This window comes from Lissotriton helveticus, chromosome 2_1 (assembly GCF_964261635.1).
Source record: "Lissotriton helveticus chromosome 2_1, aLisHel1.1, whole genome shotgun sequence".
In the NCBI taxonomy this organism is placed as follows: domain Eukaryota; kingdom Metazoa; phylum Chordata; class Amphibia; order Caudata; family Salamandridae; genus Lissotriton; species Lissotriton helveticus.
The window spans coordinates 1,000,396,374-1,000,415,743 of record NC_136059.1 but is presented as its reverse complement, the minus strand read 5'-3'; the positions used below and the strand labels follow the sequence as shown (position 1 = coordinate 1,000,415,743).

Genomic DNA, 19,370 nt, shown 5'->3' with positions numbered 1-19,370 from the left:
TACGATTTCGAGGTGAAATCGTCACTCGAGTATGACGAAAATGCTTGTACATAGTGTACTAGCCATTCTCGGTCTTTTGATACAAAAATCGTCATACTACGACAAAGTTTATTACACGAGTCCAGAATTTTCAGAACCACAGCAACAACTACCAGAGGCCCCACAATTGGATCAAGCACTCTAGGAAGGGCCAAACTCACTCAGCAGAGTTCAGAGGGAAGCTGGGGGTGAAGTCCTTTTGTTCCTGGGATTTCTGAACAGGAGGAGAGCTCTCCTCAGGCCGTTGGACATCTCTTCAAGCAAGGGGACACAGCAACAGCAAAGTCTTGCTCCTCTCCTTGGCAACAAAGCAACTGCAGGTCAGCTCACAAACACACAGCAGGACAGTCCTTCCTCTTCAGTCTTCCACCTTTCTCCTTGTCAGAGGTACCTTCTTGATTCCAGGATGATCTAAATTAATGTACTCTGGGTAGTCCAGAATTTTCAGAACCACAAACCCTCCTTTTGCCCTTACATAGGCAATTAACCTATCCTCATACTAATCTGAGTCCAGGTCTATATTCCTAAAGTCATTGAGATGTTGCTGTAACATCATCCTAGTACTTAGCTCGTCTCTTGATAACAGGTTTCCTTACACATGATGTAGCACAGAGGCCACATATTGCAGGAGCACACTGCACGCACAGACAGAACAGGAAAAGAATGGCTAAGACAATCCCAATGACCATCAGAATTTTCCATCCCCAGGCGGATATCAGTTCCCAGAACCATCCCATCAACGACCAATCTCCTTTATCCACATGAATAGATTCAGAAATCTTATGTAGTTTGGAGATGGCCTGGTACACTGTTGGAGCGTTATCTGGAATGAAAACACAGCAACTCGAGTGGATCAATTTACATACCCCACCTCGGTCTGCAAGTATGACATCTAATGCGACCCTGTTCTGAAGGGTCATGAGACGATCCGACTGGAGCTCAGCAGTCAAGTTACTAAGGGCACCGGCAGTTTCAACCACGGTGGATACAACCACCCTTGTCAATTGCCTTATGTTCCTGCTGTTAACCATGGGTCCCCAGAATGGCAGAAAACCCTTTACGAAGTCCCCAAATTCTTGTCCTGCTGTGTCTTCTTTACTGAAGACACCTCTAACTAGCCTTGTCTTATAGTAATCTGCCGCAGCTGTGTAGGTGGGAGGCAGCAGGAACGAAACGAAACATGTGCCCGAAAAGTCAGGGGGCAACCATGTGTAGGCTCTATCATGGCAGATGAAATAGGTACCCTTAACTGCTAAAAATGAAGGGGAAGTCTGAGATGCAAAAACATACGTTTCAGTACAGATACTTTTCCCTAACTGAGCTCTGGGATTCTTGCCAGTACCTTGCAGACACAGGTGACCCTGATGGGGTACAATCCAGATCGGGGAGGATCTCTTAGCTTGCTGTTTCTCACTCAGAGTAGCTCCATATCCGGTCACGTTCCATCCTATGCATACTAGTGTCTCATCTCTAGTGATAGTCTCATAGGAAATATCTTCCTTAATCATGTCTACTATACCCTTAACTAGAGCACTATTCTTAGGGTTGTCTGTTACAGAACGTAGGGGGTAGACTTCATGTGCGTAGATGAACATTGTTCTGTATGCCCACACGGAACCATTGTGGCTGAATGGCAGGACCAGATAAGGGATACCTTTATCCGTTGTGTGAGGCATAAGACCACACACCCAACAGTTAGTCGTGTTCATTACTAGTTGGTGCAAAAGCTGAACGAAGGAGTTATTAATAAACTCTAATCTCCTAGCGGATTAATGTTCAGGAAGGGGCTGAAAAGAATTGGGGAAAACAGTAGGAGGAGGAGGTATAGGCGATGTAGTGGGTGCAAATGTCACTCGAAAAGAGAATAAAACATATCCTATTAAAAATATCATTACACTAAATAACATGAAAATGCACAATATCAAAAAGCTTTTCTTGGTCATCATTTTATATATTCTGCTTTTAAAGTTCATTTCTTTGGCAGGTCTCTCCATCTCGAAAAACTCCATCCTCTCTAATATGCTGCTCGCGATGGTTGGGTGTTCTATGCTAAGGAATGCTTCTGTCAGTCCAGGGCAACTCCCTTAGACCAACCAGAACTGTTGACCTAACGTCTTCAGCTGTACACCAAAGACTTTGGGCAACCGCGACCCTACAGCAGAACCCGGATGGTGGTTCGAAAAACAAAAATAAAAAAGTTTCTCAGATGGGAGAGCTGCACTTTCAAAACATAGCAATAGAAAAGAGAATGTTTTATTTGTCCATAGTTCTCGGTCTCAAATTATATCGTTGTTTTCCCGGTATTGTCTGGTCCAGGAAAAGGAGTTCAGGTTCTGTAGTGTCCAATCGAATTGACGGCAGCACAGCTGCTTGCAAGAGATTGTCACTTTCTTGTTCGGAAATTGTTCCTTTTATACGTGCATCAATGAAAGGTGAAAAACGAGGCACAGTTTCAGTCTCTGAGTCGGCGACACCCTCCAGGACCCACCGGTCGTACGGCAGAGGCAAAGGCACCCTCTTGCAGTGTACACCGTGGATCCAGTGCTTTTTCCCTTCCACTCGAACAGCTGATCTTGTCGACAGAAGGACGAGGGGAGGGCCGGTCCACCGGGGCTGGTCGTTCTTTGTTCGCTGTTTTTCACCAGCACCCAGGATCCAGGGTCGATGTGATGACCTGGAGCTTCAGAGGCCTGAGGCAGAGTATCGTGAACCTGTTGGTGTAAAACACGCAATTTAGCCGTCAATTCGTACAAATAGTCAAGCAAAACAGGGTGTTCGATTTCACTGAATTTGGTGGGCCTTGGCACTCCCCATATGTTGGCCGGGCGGCCGAACACTATTTCATACGGACTAAGTTTCACTCGCGAATGCACAGTCATTCTTGTTGATAGGAGTGCTAAAGGCAGAGCGTCAGGCCATTTAAGACCAGAGCTCGCTTGAATTTTGGCCAATTTAAGTTTTAACGTGCCATTATAGCATTCTACTAGTCCAGCTGATTGGGGGTGATTTGCAGCGTGAAATTTCTGATGGATGCCTAGCCCTTCGCATACTTTCTTCATCACTCGACCCACAAATTCACTCCCATTGTCACTCCAGACCATTCTAGGCATTCCAAACCTAGGGAAAAACTCTTTCACAAGGGCTTTAGCTGTGGATAACGCAGTGTTGTCTTTTAGCGGATATGCTTCTATCCATCTTGAAAAGGCACAAACAACAACGAGTACGTATTTTAAAGTGTTGCACCTTTCCATGTGGATGAAATTTAGCTGCAAAACCTCGAACGGATACGTAGGAGGCGCAAAATGACCAGCTGGAGTTGGGGTTCCCCTACCAGGATTGTATTTCAGACACACCATGCAATTCTTGACCACATTCTCTGCACACTTAGGAATTCCAGCATTTTGCCATACCGGAGCCAACAACTTGCAAATCCCTTTCACACTGATGTGAGCCATTCCATGGGCCATTGTAACCACTGCAAGCACATACGCATCGGGTAACAACCATCTCTGATGCTCTGACAATTCAATCCAACAACCATTTGCATCCATTTTACCCGTACTTTCCCTCCACACACTCAATTCTTTCTCTGTAGCTTCTGCTTGAATCGATTTCACACTCTCTATCGTGTCTTCACACATTCCAACGTCACCAACCCATCTTGCAGGGCCTGCAACATACATTCGACTCATCACATTCCTTGCTGTTTCTTTTGCGATTTCGTCAGCAAATGCATTTCCACGACCAACATCATCAGTCACCTTCTTATGTGCACTGCATTTCACAATCGCAACTTGCAGTGGCAAAGTAAGTGACTCGAGAAGCTCATTCACCAACTGACCATGCTTTATCTTGGCTCCATGCGAAGTCAGAAACCCACGCTCTTTCCACAATCGTCCAAAACTGTGAGCCACACCAAATGCATACTGGCTGTCGGTATAGATAGTCACTTTCATTCCTTTCGACAACACACATGCTCGTGTAAGTGCAATCAACTCTGCTGCTTGAGCTGAATTATGTGGGATACGTGCAGCTTCAACAATCGTATGCAAAGTTGTGACAGCATATGCTGCAGTCGTATCACCATTCGGAAGCTTGAAGCATGAACCATCCACCCATAATGTACCATCACACTTCACAAGAGGAGTGTCCTGAAGGTCTATTCTCCTTTCGTCTCTTCTTCTGTCCTGAGAAAACAATCATGCTGTTCAGAAGCATCTAACTCTGCTACAGTCGGCAACAACGTAGCTGGGTTAAGTGTGTTGCATCTTTTTATGTGCACATGACTCGCTAACAGTGTCAACTCGTAACCTGACAACCGAGCACTAGTTAAGTGCTGTGTCTTGGTCCTGTTTAACAACGTGTCCACTGCATGTGGAACCATCACAATCAATGTATTGTTTATTACTAAACCAGCAGACTGTCGAATAGAAACAGCTGCTGCGGCTCTCAAGCAACTTGGCAATGCTTTAGCTACCGGGTCTAAAGTCGACGAAAAATACGCACATGGACGCTGCTTGTCCCCAAAAGACTGAGTCAACACTGATAATGCACAACCTTCTTTCTCATGGACATACAATGTAAAGGGCTTACTGTAGTTGGGGGTACCCAACACAGGAGCCGAACATAATGCATCACGCAATTCGGAAAAACTTTTCTGACACTCTTCAGACCATGGAACGGGATTTGGTGTATCTTTACAAGTTAATGCCACCAAAGGTTTGGCCAATAACGAAAAATTTGGTATCCATTGTCTACAGTACGATGTAATGCCCAAGAAAGCACGCACTTCTCTCTGCGTTCTTGGCACACTCAATTTCGCTATTGCCTGAATTCTTTCTGGGGTCAGTTTCCTTCCCTCCTTCGATAAGAGATGACCTAAGTAGGTCACTTCTTGTCGACAATATTGCAATTTAGAGAGAGACACTTTGTGATCCAAATCACACAAGTGACGCAACAAAGACAATGTGGCTTCTTTACAGATTTCCTCAGTATCTGCAGCAACAAGCAGATCATCAACATACTGAATAAGGGTAGCGCCATCAGGTAAAACAATTGTATCAAGCTGTGTTTTTAAAGCCTGACTATATATCGATGGACTTTCACAGTAGCCCTGGGGAGCGCGTTTGAAGCGGAAGCTTCGTCCTCCTAAACTGAAGCCAAAAATATCCCTACTCTCCTCGGCTATCGGGATGCTGAAGAAATCATTCTTCAAGTCAATCACCGAGAACCATGTGGCAGAAGCTGGCATCATGGTCAATAGGGCAGTGAAATCAGGAACAACCGGAAATTGTGGCACAACGATCTTATTCACCTCTCTAAGATCAATCACGAACCTGTACACAGGTGGCTGAGAAGGGTCAGTACGTTTCAAAACAGGCAAAACAGGACTATTGCAAACGTTGCCTCTTGTCTCTTCAATCACATCTTTTTCAATCAAATCGTAAATGATCGCTAGCAAAGCTTTTTCACCTTCACTAGAAATCTTGTATTGGGGAATTTGTGGCATTTTAACATTGGCTTTCAATGTCACAACACATGGCGGTATTTCCAAAAGGCCCACATCATTAGGACCAGTAGCCCAAAGAATATCAGGAAGAAATGACAATTCTGTCGGAAGTTTGTCCTTCTACAAATACATTGGAGAGATCACTTTCTTACCCAGTGTAAGTTGTACTCCCGAAGGAGAACAATACAAAGTCGCATACAATCTTTTCAAAAGATCCAATCCCAACAAGTTTACACCACAACCTGTCGTTAAAATAAGGGGTGCTTCGAATTCACAAGGTCCAACCGACAGGGACATAGGACTAGAAACTGGGTTCCTAACCGGGGTGCCAGAAAAACCTACAGAAACATTCGTTTCGCCAGACAAAGGTGCGCCAGGGAGTTTAGAGTGCATAATAGAACTCTTTGTAGCACCAGTATCCAACAGAAAAGGCTCTGACACACCTGATGTAATCACCTCAACGTAAGGTCCACTCTGATCTACTGGAACTGAAACAACTCCCTCTCTTTGTCTATGGCTGTCCTAGTAATCATTACCTTCCATATGCTCATCTTCTGCATAGTAGTCGTCAGCATAGTACTGAGCTGTCCTACTAGATGCATTATTCTGCTGGTCAAACCTATTCATTGAATTTTGCGGCGGAAGAGAACGTGCGTTCTGGGGGAAATTTCCACGTCCTCTACCTCTAGGCGCTTGTTGAACACCTCGACCTCTTACACCAGAAGTACCATTTGTACGCTGTAACAAGATAGGACAACTATACTTGAAATGACCCTCTTCCTTACAATATGAACACTGATTGGGACCTACAGGAACACGTGGTTGAGTATACTCGACTCTTTGCGAGTTCCTCTGATACTGTTGAGGTTGCGGATAATTATTCTGACCACCACTATTCTGACCACCACGTGGCGGATACGCTTGCTGTAACAGAACCTTCGTCTTTAACTCTTTAGTTTTCTTCTCTGCTCTATCTTTCTCATCTTTGTCTCTATTTTCGTAGTACTGTGCAGTAGCCAATATCTGCGCTGAAGAGGAAATGGCCCATGAACTCTCTGAATCTTTTAACTTCTTACATAACTCGGGTAACAAATTGTGCACAAACTTATCGACGAACAACCGTTGGCCACCTTCTGTACTCATATCTTGACCACTGTGGTCGACAAACGTCTCTTCAAACCTGGTGAAGAAATCTGACACCGTTTCATCTTTCTTCTGCTTACACGCAGACAATTTATCCCAATTTACACGCATTGCAGGCATTAAAGTTTTCATGTAATTAATGATCCTACCTGGGAGATCTGCTACTAAGGGCTCGGGTTTAGCACCACCAACTTGTCGGGCATCTGCAGTAGTAATATTAGCCCATGAATCACCTAACTCCTGATCGTGATCTGCATGACGAATCTTTCCCCATAAAGGCTGTGGAACAACATTCCCAAACAACATATCGATGTCCGCTAAATTAATAATGCATGAACCTGCAGTCTGTGACAACTCTTTGTAATACCCTGCAGGATTCTTACGGGGATCAGGCAATGTCTGCTTAAGGGCCAAAACTTCAGCTCGCTTCCATGGAACATGTACCCAGACACGCTGAAAGTGTGCAGGAACAGCGTCAATATTACGACCCACATCAGCCTGCACTGCTTCCTTCCATACCGGAGGAACTTCTCTCATGGGATACTGTTGTCCCTTCTTTTTAACAGAGGAATCAAACAATGAACGAGAAACGCCTTCACTCCTAAGCGACAACAGCGTCTCAACTGCTTTCTTAACATCTGAACCCACAAAAGCGCCTTTCCCAAACTCGAACCGTACATGGCACAACTCAGGCGGATTGGGCTCCAAATCATTCTCCTCTAAATCCTCAGAAAGGAAAGTACACATTTTCTCAAAAACGTATCTCTGCTTTGGTTCTTCCCACTGATGGAAGACATCCATGACAGATTCTAGATCATATTTTGCCGGGTTGGTCACCCATCTATGTGCCAAATAATTCAGCGTTTCCTTCTCCCTAGAATCAGGCAGTTGACTACGCAACTGTTTACGCTCTGTGACAGGTGTTACACTTGTTGCACCAAAGAGAGGAGGAAGGAGACTAGTGACAGTGCTAGCCACTCTTTGTCGAACAGAAGGAGAAGTCGATGAAAAGACAAGCGGAAAAGCAGAGTAAGGCAAGGCAGACGCAGAGGCAGTGTCAGGAGGAGTACCAGGAGTGGTAGTCGTTATAGTGGTCAAAGATGTAGGAAGTAAAGGCAGAGCAGATGTCAAAGCCGGTGGCCCTTGAGGAGGCTGCACCGGAGGAATAGGAGCCAACTGAAGAGCAGCTGGTGGTTGTGGAGGAGCAGGAGGCAATACAACCAAAGGTTGCGCAGCTAAAGGTGGCGGAGGTGCCGTAGCAGTCTGCGCATAAGGGGGTGGCGAACTCAATAAATGCGACATTAGGGGATCTTGTTCAAGGTCTTTTGCTGCATCTTGCTGAAGAGGCGGCAAGACTGGATAACATTTATCGATTATCATTTTACGTTGCCTGTGCAACTGCTCACTCATCTGTTCCTCTTCGTTATCTTTAAACTGCATAGCAGCTTGCATTATCGAGATTCCCCTTTCTCTCTTATTTTTCTTCTCTAATTTAATTTCCTTCTGTTTGGCTTCCTTTCGCCATAGGCGAAAAGAGTCAAACATCGCCGGCCGGGCTTTCTTCTTGAAAAGTTTAACTTCGAGGTTATCTAAGATTTCCGTGTCAAAGCTACCGTATTGGGGCCATTTTAAAACACCATCCTTTCTGGTGTATCGGATCCACACTTCATTATATGTGATGGGGCCTACGCCATTTTTCACATACAATTCATAAGTTGGAGTTCCAATCGGAGGAACCGGACACGAGTCCTCCAATCGGGAATCCCTATTATTACAACCAAGACAAAACAAATTTCCAAGTCTGCTAAGACCAGGCATCTTCGCTCTCTAGTCTAGCTTCAAACTTCAAAGGATTATCGAATACGATATTCTCGTGAATACACGAATCCTTCGGCTTTGGTACTTGCAAGTTCCAAATCAAAGATCCCAAGGGGATACCCAAACTAAGAACCAAACTAAGGACTGGGAGACGCTCCACTTATACTTAACTGAGGTATCGATGACGTCACCAGAAGACTCGTCTATCGTTTCGCTCTACCAATCGTCAAGGGTCCAAATCAGGGCGATAGCCAAGGCAGCAGTCCTTCGTAGCCGTTGGGAAGCGGGGAACCTCGCAGCAAAGACTTTTGGACCACGTCGACATGCAGGGGTCGATGAAGTGGCGGCCTTCCTCCAGAATTTTCACACGAAGCTCCTCACGAACCTCTGGCTTGGACCGGTACCGTTGGTATCGCCCCACGTTGGGCGCCAGCTGTTGTATTGGGTTTTTCGGAACCCAGTGGTGTCAGGGTACACCCTAAGACCTCGGGTACTTTCCTGATTCAGACACAGAAACTCAGAGTCTTCTAGGTGAAGTCAAAGATCGAATTTATTGGCTGCAACCAAATAACAGGCTTCCTAGAAGTACAACACAATGTATATTCTCAGGAGACTGCTCAAACTTACAAAGCCAGTCTTCTCTTTTTATACAAAATATTATGCTTCAGGCAAACATACTTAGGTTTACAGTTGACTATTCACATAGTTTCACTACAAAGAAAAAGCAGAGTCATGATGACAAGCCCACATTTCAGTTCGTCCGGCCCACAACAAATTACCCGGCAAGGACCAACATTTTCATCAGATATCAGTGGACCCCCAATAAAAACGGGCACCTCCTCCTCGTAAAGCAAGTCGTAGAAAAAGAAACAGGGACAGATGTGAGCAAGATTAGGCAGGGTGTGTGTGCGATGAAAAAGGTTTATGATAGGCTGTGCCTTGATGCTATCTCGCTCGGCCACTGGGAAAGGAACTGGCCGGGTAGGTTCGGCCTTGGGCGATGGTTCCAGCTTGCCCGGGTCGCAGAGAAGTCAACCAAGGTGTACTTGTCCTTTGGAATCATGTTTGGCTTTAATCATTGGCCTATGTGAGGGCAACTCACAAAATGGCTGCCGTACACAAAATGGAAGCCGAGGGTTCAGGACGCAAATTACGATTTCGAGGTGAAATCGTCACTCGAGTATGACGAAAATGCTTGTACATAGTGTACTAGCCATTCTCGGTCTTTTGATACAAAAATCGTCATACTACGACAAAGTTTATTACACGAGTCCAGAATTTTCAGAACCACAGCAACAACTACCAGAGGCCCCACAATTGGATCAAGCACTCTAGGAAGGGCCAAACTCACTCAGCAGAGTTCAGAGGGAAGCTGGGGGTGAAGTCCTTTTGTTCCCGGGATTTCTGAACAGGAGGAGAGCTCTCCTCAGGCCGTTGGACATCTCTTCAAACAAGGGGACACAGCAACAGCAAAGTCCTGCTCCTCTCCTTGGCAACAAAGCAACTGCAGGTCAGCTCACAAACACACAGCAGGACATTCCTTCCTCTTCAGTCTTCCACCTTTCTCCTTGTCAGAGGTTCCTTCTTGATTCCAGGATGATCTAAATTAATGTAGTGTGGGTAGTCCTTTTTATACCAATTTTCTCTTTGTTCCCTGAGGGCAGAGATGCCTTGGCTAAATCAGAACCAGTTCTGGTCAGTCCTGGAGCACTTTGTTTACTTGACTTCTTCCTTCCTTTGAGAGAGAGGGGCAGGGTCGCCAAGCCACCCAGCAGGAGGTGGAGCCAGCATTGTAGAAGGCAGGCACAGCCCTATTCAGGCCCAGGTGCTATCCCCTCCCACCCCTCAAGATGCAGATGGAGCTATTCAGCCCAGGGATGAATCACTCAGCCTCTGGGAGCCACCCCAGCCCCTGTTACTCACAAACCAGACAGTCAATTCACAAACAGGCCAAGGAACACAGAAAGGTCAGACAAGAAAACAGCAACTTTCTAAAAGTGCTGTTTTCAAACACAGGATTTAAAAAACATCCTTCCTAAAAAATGAGTTATTAAATTCGGAGTTCAGGGATACCAGACTTTAATTTACCATCTTGCTCCTATGGGAAGATATGCAGGTAAACATTATACACAGCATTCCCCATTATAGTCTATGGACAAGATAGCCTTTGAATAGTGAAACAAAAATGGCTGTCATTCACTACCAGAGCATGTCACCCACACTAGTACATGCTCTACTTTTCACATACAGTGCACCCTGCCCAGGGGGGTACCTAGGACCTTCCATAGGGGTGTCCAATATGTACAGAAAGGGAAGGGTTAGGCCTGGCCAGTGTGGACACTGGTCAGGTCAGCATGGCAGTTAGCAACTGCACACAGGCACTGCGGTGGCAGGCCTGAGACACCAAGGGCTACTCCTGTGGGTGGCACAATCAGTGCTGCAGGCCCACAAGTAGCATTTGAATCACCAGCCCTGGCACACTCAGTGCACTTTACTAGGGACTTCCTGGTAACACAAATATTCCAATCATGGATAACCAATCACAATAACAATTTATACAGAGAGCATATGCACTTTAGCACTGATCAGCAGTGGTAACGTGCCCAGAGTCCTATTGCCAACAACCACAGGTCAGGAAAAACAAGGGAGGAAGAGGCAAAAAGTTTGGGGATAACCCTGCAAAAAGGGCCATTTCCAATAGTCGCCTTGGAGGCAGAGTGTGCACTTTTGCTTTTGTCTCTGCTGCGAATTCAGCTCAGGTTTCCTTTTCGTTGCTCTTTTCTGACTCTACTGGGCGGTTTCACTGAGGGAGACATAATCCTGATGGGTGATTTCAAATTGGCATGGCACTACAGCGAGGACAGTACTCACCCACTCAAACCATCAATAGGTAGTTTCTCAAAACCTCTTAAAACGCTTTCCAGACCCTAGGCCTTCCGGATGCTCCACCCAACGACACATAATTACACTTTCTACTTTCGCACACAATGAACACACTCTTGTTTAGTTATATTTTTGTAAGCCAAGCCCTGAGGCAAGACTTAAAGACTACCGCAGTCCACCCCATCTCCATTTAAGATCATGCACCAATCTTACTGACATTGGAATGGGGTACTCCACCAAGCAATACCGACCCTCTTCCCTGAGGACAGACCGCTTTCTAAGGGACGATCTTAGAAAGACAATCAGGGAACATTTTAAAATTAACACCCCTCAAGCTACCTCCATAGCTAGTAACTGGGATGCGCTTAAGGCAAATACTAGGGGTAAATGCATAGCATTGAACTCTGTCCTCAAAAACAGAGAGCAGTAAAACACTTAGCACTTGAAACAGAATAACAACAACTTGAAAAGGCACACAAATCTACCCCGAGACTTGCTCTACAGTGAAAAGTCACAGTGGTGAGGGGAAACCTTAATGCTATTTCTTACAATAGGTCAGTGTTCTTTGCTTTAGACAGGCCTCTTACTCTCAAGGTAATAAAGTGGGCACATACCTAGCCCGCCAAATATGAACAAAGAGTGAAAAAGACTACATTGGAGAGATCAGCACACAGTCAGTCCATCTGGAGTCCTTCCAATCAGGGTAGGCACGCATTTTTAAGGAATTTTATGCTAAACTATACACATCGGAAAGAGAAGACCTCCAGACACAATCTGAATACTTGAATGGTGTGCAGCTTCCTCAGATAGCAGAGACCCAGAATAAGGTATATGGGGAACCCATTTATGTAGAAGAGGTACTCAAAGCTATTGCTTCCCTGAAACTCCATAAGGCACTAGGACCAGATGACCTCACAGCTCGCTTTTATAAGATGTTTAGTTTGGATCTGGTACCACAGTTAACTCTTCTTTTTAAGCAGTTTGCAGGACAAGGGTCAGTCACCTCATCTATGAATGAGCTATGAATGAAAGTCATCCTGATACCAGCAAAAGACACAATGTCCTGCAGGTCTTAAAGACCCACAGCACTTCTCTATCTAGACGCTAAATTATATACAAAAATATGGGCCTCCCACCGTGATAAACTGATGCTGGATCTGATTCACCTGGATCCATCCAGCTTCAAAAAGAGCAGGCAGACTCACAACAACCTGAGACAAGTACTTCATTTGACAGAGAAAGCCACAAGTAAACAAATCCCAGGGGTATTCCTTGGTCTCAATGCTGAAAAGGCGTTTGACCCAGTAAACTGGTCCTTTCTCTAACATTAAAACGGTTTGGTTTCTATGACGCATTTATAGCCAAGGTCCAAGCTAATGATGCTCTCTTGAGATCTAGGGTATTAATTAGTGAAGTCAGTTTTGAGCCCTTTCAGCTTGGGAGAGGGATGAGACATGGATGTCCTCTCTCCCTGCTGTTAATTGCTCCAAGCATCAAAACTTTGGCAGCTCAGTTCAGGTCTACACCAACAATTCAGGGCCTCACTTTTGGTGTGACAGAACATAAAATATGTCTATTCGCGGACGATGTGCTTTTAACTCTCACCTTAACCACTTCCTCTATCATGGCTCTCCAAGAAGAATTGCATTAATCTGAGAACATAGGGGCCTTTCACATTAAGTTAACCAAATCTTTTCTCCTTAATTTGACCCTACCCAACAATGCTATTGAGTTACTGGTGACCTCCACCCCATTAAAATGGGCAAAAAAGGACATAACCTCTTTAAGCATAAAAATCACTCCCAGACTATCACATCTCTAAAAGGCGGCCTATCCATCGCTTCTTAATCAGCTGAAAGCAGACCGTAGACTCCATTAGTGCGATTAAGATGACCATCTTGCCTCAGATTTTTTATCTTTGTTGATGCCTTCCTTGTGCCCTGAAAAAGATTTCCTCTTAATTTTGTGCACAATTATTAACTGTTTTGATTGGCAAAACCGCAGACCTTGTCTAGCATGCACACACTTCTTAGACTGCCGAGGGGTCGGGAAGGCAAGCCCTTTCATATTTCCACCCTTACTATAAAGCAGCTCAATTAAGAGTGATTGACGAGTGGTCCCTTTGACCATCGGACAAGCAATGGCTACATTTGGACAGAGGCATAGTAGGGAAAGATTTTTTGAATGTCCTGTAGAAATCAAAAGTGTAACAGCCTTCAAATGCCTATCTGAGCACACCCACAAGGACAACTTTGAAAGTATGGGATGACGTCAATAGACAAGCAGAATGGGTAACCTTCCCCTCACCATACATGCCCATATATCACAATCCAGCCTTCCACTGGCACTAGAACCAGGTCCCTTTGATGCTTGGTAGGAGAGTGGGTGCTTAGAATTATGAGATCTCTTTCACCACTGGGATATTTTAATGTTTCGAAATGGTAAACAAGACTTCCATTTTCCAAACTCTGAACATTACCACTTCATTCTTTTGAAACATTGGGCATTACAACAAAATGATATGGCAGCGGCCACCAGAGATCTTACCCCCATTGAACAATGTGTTAAGAGGACTGGGAATACTAGGGGAAATGTCTCCTTCCTTTACTCCTTATTAGTAGATACACCAAACAATCCACAACGACGACAAAAACAATGCTTGAACAGGTGTTATAGGTGGACACACCGGAGACAAAATGGACACGTATTTGGGGCGATATTGAAAAGTGTGATTATTCAGTGGGCATGAGAAAGGCACACTATAAGACAATCTTAGGAGACTTCCGTCACATATGTTGAGAATGCCTGACTATGCGTCCATTTTGCACTGAGATCTTTGCGCAAATTAAAAACATTTTGGGTTATCCAATCCCAGGGACACCGAGCTCCACACTATTAGGCTTGCAAGTGGATACCCTTAAGTATCAAACTAAAGGGGACAAAGCGATTATGTGTTATCCCTAGAGGCAGCAAAATTGGCCAATGTCGCAGCTTGAAAGCAAAAGGAGGCGGGCATTAACTCAGTGGTATGCTCGCCTATGGGAGGCCCTTACTATGGAAAGAATGGTGGATATTTTCTGAGAGGACTTCAAAGCCTTCGAATCGACATGAGATCCATTGGTGGCTTATCTCTCTACTGGTCTCCCGCTAATGACTTGCCCCACTAGAACGAGAGCCCTCCTTCTTTTCCAGTTTCTGATACAATTCGAACACCTTTTCTCCTCTGATAGAATGATGCCCCCCCACAGGTGGTTCTTCTCTAGCCTCTTCCCATAAGACTAGCAAAACATATGCTTCAGCAGCCTCTATACATCCACACACTGCTTTATTTCTATCACAATTTCAATTATGGGGACGTGGCCAGCAGCCGCTGAAGATGGCCGCTATGTAAGAGAGCTGCGTTAGCTGGCAGCAAATGAGCCTGATATATCCGGCATGATCCATTGTCTGAAGAGCAACAGGGGATAGGAAGCCGCTGGAACAAGTGGTCGCTGCCTTGTTACTTGAAACAGCTGCTTAAATCGTAGCAGGGGATTGGATAAGCAATTAAACAGAGGAGCGGGCAACAGGAGGAAGATGGCGCCACCCACGTAATGAATGAAGCAAGAAAACAGCCAAAAAAGGTTTGAGACTCAAGGCCCCTCGCGGCCCAACACACATTAATTCTGCAGCGCCCACTACTGCGACACAAATAATTGCAGGAGCCTCTCACAAGTGGGGCCTGCAGCAGTAGGAATGCTCTGCACTGGGGGAATGTACTGGATCGAGCTTCGCCCGGTTCCCGGCTGCCAGCGATTGAGCTGGTAAGGGGAATGACAGCAGAGGGAAAGTGCAATTGAGGGACAATGCAGAAGAGGAGGCCAGCCAGCCAGGCTGTTGGAAGGTGGAATAGGTGCTAGTGATACGCTCCCCCCTCCTTGCAGGTGCAAACAGAGAAATTCCTCAAAGTTGTTTGAGCTGAGACACGGCCAATCAGAGATACAGGATCAGCAGCCGGTTTGGGTGTGAAGGGCTGGATGTGTAACAGTATGCACAGTGAGAGCCCCACATAACAGCCTGAGTGAGTACCTGTGACATACAGGGTGTGACCCTGGCTGGAGGGGTTTGGGTGAAATCCCCCCTGGAGCGACCAAGATGGTAGGGTACTCTCAGACCGCAAGGTGAAAGCGGTGGTGCTCCTGAGATCCAGGGTTGCACCCACAGGGAAAAGAGACACTGTACAGAGGCCCTGGACACCGGTGCCAGTACCGCATATTCAGGCCAGCGACACAACAGAGATCAGAACCCGAGCCTACCGGTGAGGCCTTGCACAATCTGGCTATGGGTCGCAACAAGGTGGGGGGCCTGGGCAGGTCAACCACATAGGTAAATACACTGTGCAATGGGCCGCGAGGGAGGTGCTATAGGAGGAGAAACACCACCAGGGCATGACGACTAGTTCCCAGATCCCTCCCTGAAGGACATTATGATGGCAATTAAGGAACTGCGTGGGACCCTAGAGCCTAAGCTGGACTCTCTCACCGAGGAAGTAAACCTACTTCTTGCTGATCTCTGGCAAATTTCTGAGAAGGTATGCATGGCAGAGGCAGGTATTGGGGGCCTACAGTCCAAAACCAAGTGCCTAGAAGACCAGGTCTCAGCACTCACCAAGAATCAAACCAAAATATTTACCCGACTTGAAGACCAGGAGGTAAGAGCAAGACGTAACAACATCCGGGTGGTGGGAGTATCGAAGGGATTGTAATGACCATCGATGGACCTCTACCTGGAAGACCTGATCCTGAACAAATTGAAGTCTAAACGCTATCCAAATTTTTCATTATAGAAAGTTCGCACCAGGCCCTGGGAGGCAAGCCCTGTCCGGGAGCACCCCCTCGCACAATCATAGCCAGGATTTTGAATTTTAGGGATGGGGACGCCATCTTGCAGGCGGCGCACCAGCATGGGGATCTGCACCATGAAAATGCAGTTATCCGCTTCTTCAAGGGATTTTACGCTTCATGTCCAGGGCCAGAGGCGCACATCGATGCAGTGAAAAGGGACCTTCGAGAGCAATTTGTGAAATACATGATGTTATTCCCTGCGAAATTTTAAATAATTGATGAAGGAAAGGTGTATTTCTTTGGCTCACAGGCTGAGGCGAGCAACTGGCTAGAGGGCTGGCAAACTGTTAAACGGAAAGGGGACAAAAGTCGAACATTGCCCAAGAACCGCCACTCTACCAAGGGGAGAGAGGTGGAGTGAGTGCCGAACAGCCCTGATCAGTGACAATGAACAGATAAGTGACGAAAAGGGTGCTCTCCTCAGTTTGTAACCTAATAGTCCTCTACTGGAGAAATCATAGGGGGATGAGGAAGCTCAGGACGGATGTTAACAGGATATGTTCTAATTTGAAGCAAGGAGCTCAATCGAACACTAGTAGTGCTAAGAATATTGTTATCCATTCCAGGGACAAGCGGATGGTACTAACGATTAACAGACCATAGAAGCTAAACACATAATATAAGAACTCAGTGTACACTGTAGATTAAAAAAAAGAAATCATTAATTTAATACAAAATATTTACAAATATATTGAAGGATATGGCGTCATACATTTCATTACATGCATAATATGATATCTTGATATGATTTGAAGAAATACATGGTGCAGTTGACAAACATGAATATAAACAGACAAATAAATGAAAACAAATTCATACAAGAAGTATCAAAGTGCAATGTGATTAGGAGAAAAAGGGGACAAATACCTAAAGTTGCTGATTGATGGATCGATTGATTAAATGTATGACACCATATCCTTCAATATGCTTTCAAATATTTTGTATTAAAGTAATGAATTAAAAAATGTTTTTATCTGTAGTGTACACTGAGTCCTTATATTATGTGTTTAGCTTGTTTGGTCTGTAAATCGTTAGAGACCTATAGTTGCTTAGGGAATTTCTTGCCAATTATGTATTTGCCCTGCCCTAGGAGTCTCGAATATTAGCAGGGGGTCCTTGTTATTTACTTTGACCCGCGGAGGGTACTAACTAGGGCTGGGGGTAGTTTGCAAAGTATCGCTACGCGAAGCTACGCAAAGTGCACTTCGCACTACGCGAGCTACGCGTAGCACTACGCGAACTGCGTAGTACCCTGTTTGCACTGTGCAAGATGCCGTTTTCAATGATTATACAGTGCGGACAAGTCTCCGGCACTGTGCAATCATTGAAAACGGTATCTTGCACAGTGCAAGCTGTAATTTTCTGCCGCTCGAGAGGATTTTTACTCGAGCAGCAGCTTTCTCAACGCGGACTGGTAGTTTCTCTTCGCGAGCGGTCGTGAGCATACGCAACCACTCGCAATGAGAAACCTGACCTCCCCTCGTTGAGAATCTTGCCGGGAGGTTTATTTTCTACACTCGCGATCTGCAACTTGATGTTGCTGATCGCGAACGAGGAAAAAGTCTCGCTGGGATGTCATTTTGCTTGCTCGCGGTCGCCAACTTGATGTTGACCGCGAGCAAGCAAAAAATGACCGCTGCAGTACGCTACGCTTGTTTGCACTGTGCTACGTACAGTTCGCGTAGTGCGAAGTAGCGCAAACTTCGCAAACTACACGAGCGTTGCCTAGTGCTTTGCCCAGGGTTAGTACTGACAGACAAGGTTGCTATTGAAATATTCTGGAAGGGCTTGCAAGTATACAACAGCAGAATTATTCTACTTTGTGCTGGAGAATGGCCTATCACCCCTCATTTATGTTAGTTACTGCACAGTTGGCGCAACAGGCACTCTCTGTGTTTGGGAGGTGGGAGGTTTGTCACTTACCTAGCAGGGTTGCAGGGAGGGGGGAGTTGAGTAAAATGTTTAGTTTTAATATGTGTGTTTGTAAGTGTGTTCAAGACCATGGTAGCCACACAATACAGCAGGCTGACATAAGAGTACCACAAGGGAGGGGTGATGATCGGAAGTTATGGGAGGACTAGCTAATATACAGGTGTGGACCTGGAATGTAAACAGGCTGGGGAATAAGATCAAGTGCACACTGGTCCACCAACACATTAAGAGACATTCCCCGGATGTAGTACTAGTACAGGAATCCCACCTGAAGGGGAGCAAATGCAGGGCTCTGGATCGCTTTGGTTACAGACTAGTGGCCCACTCCGGGTATTCGACCAGGGCATGGGGAGTGGGAATCCTGATTCGTAACACGTTATCCCTGGTTGTGAATGGCACCTGGGTAGATGATGTAGGGTGCTGTGTGCAGGTCAGTTCATTCCTGATTGCACTGCATCTGGGCACGATTCTAGTGAGGGGAGACATAAACGCTGTTGTGAATCCAGAACTGTACCGCTCTGGCACCCGAGTGGGCCAGAAGGGAGAGCGCGACCTGCCGACCTTTCTGGAGACCCTACGCCTAGTAGATTTGTGGTGGGTGTATAACCCATCTGCACGGCAATATACATATTACTCTGCATGCCCTGGAGCCTTCTCTAGGCTGGACCACCTCTTCACATGGAATGATAGGGTGGGAGAATTTTCAAACCTCAGGCATATGGCAAGGGGCATCTCAGATGACTCCCTGATTGGGGTGACCATTAGGGGCCCACTCCTAGACAAGGCAGCATTCCCAAGGATCGACCCCTGGCACCTGCGAGATCCGGCACTAAGACAAAATCTGAGAGAGCTCGGAGCTATACTTTTGGAAAAACTAAGGGACAGTAGACTCACACATAACTCGATGGGAGGCCTACAAGACGGTGTTGAGGGGGCAAGCACAGGCCCTAATTGGAGCCAAGAAGAAGAAGGATACTTTACAAATTAGGTTGTAAGAGCAGTAGATAACTTCGATGGAGGCAGAGGTGTCAAGTGACAACACTAGTGACCTGCGCCATAGATTAGCGATGTGTCAGCATGACTTACGAGCCATGGCTGAAAATGAAGCGAGGGCTTACGCCCTGGCAACTTAGCATCACCTATGTGATGTAAGCGACAAAGCA

General features: G+C 45.8%; 2 protein-coding genes across 2 annotated transcripts in view; both read right to left on the bottom strand.

The window, feature by feature from the left end:
• Nucleotides 1-19,370, bottom strand: part of LOC144820192 (transmembrane channel-like protein 2-A) — a 583,588-nt gene that overhangs the window by 322,991 nt on the left and 241,227 nt on the right. The window lies entirely within an intron of this gene.
• On the bottom strand, nucleotides 6,071-8,509 carry LOC144819125 (uncharacterized). The gene has a single exon (XM_078677112.1). It carries the CDS (start codon nucleotides 8,507-8,509, stop codon nucleotides 6,071-6,073), a length of 2,439 nt encoding a protein of 812 aa, XP_078533238.1.

Coding starts and splice junctions, on each gene's coding strand:
- LOC144819125 (XM_078677112.1), bottom strand. CDS start 8,509: ATGCCTGGTCTTAGCAGACTTGGAAATTTGTTTTGTCTTGGTTGTAAT.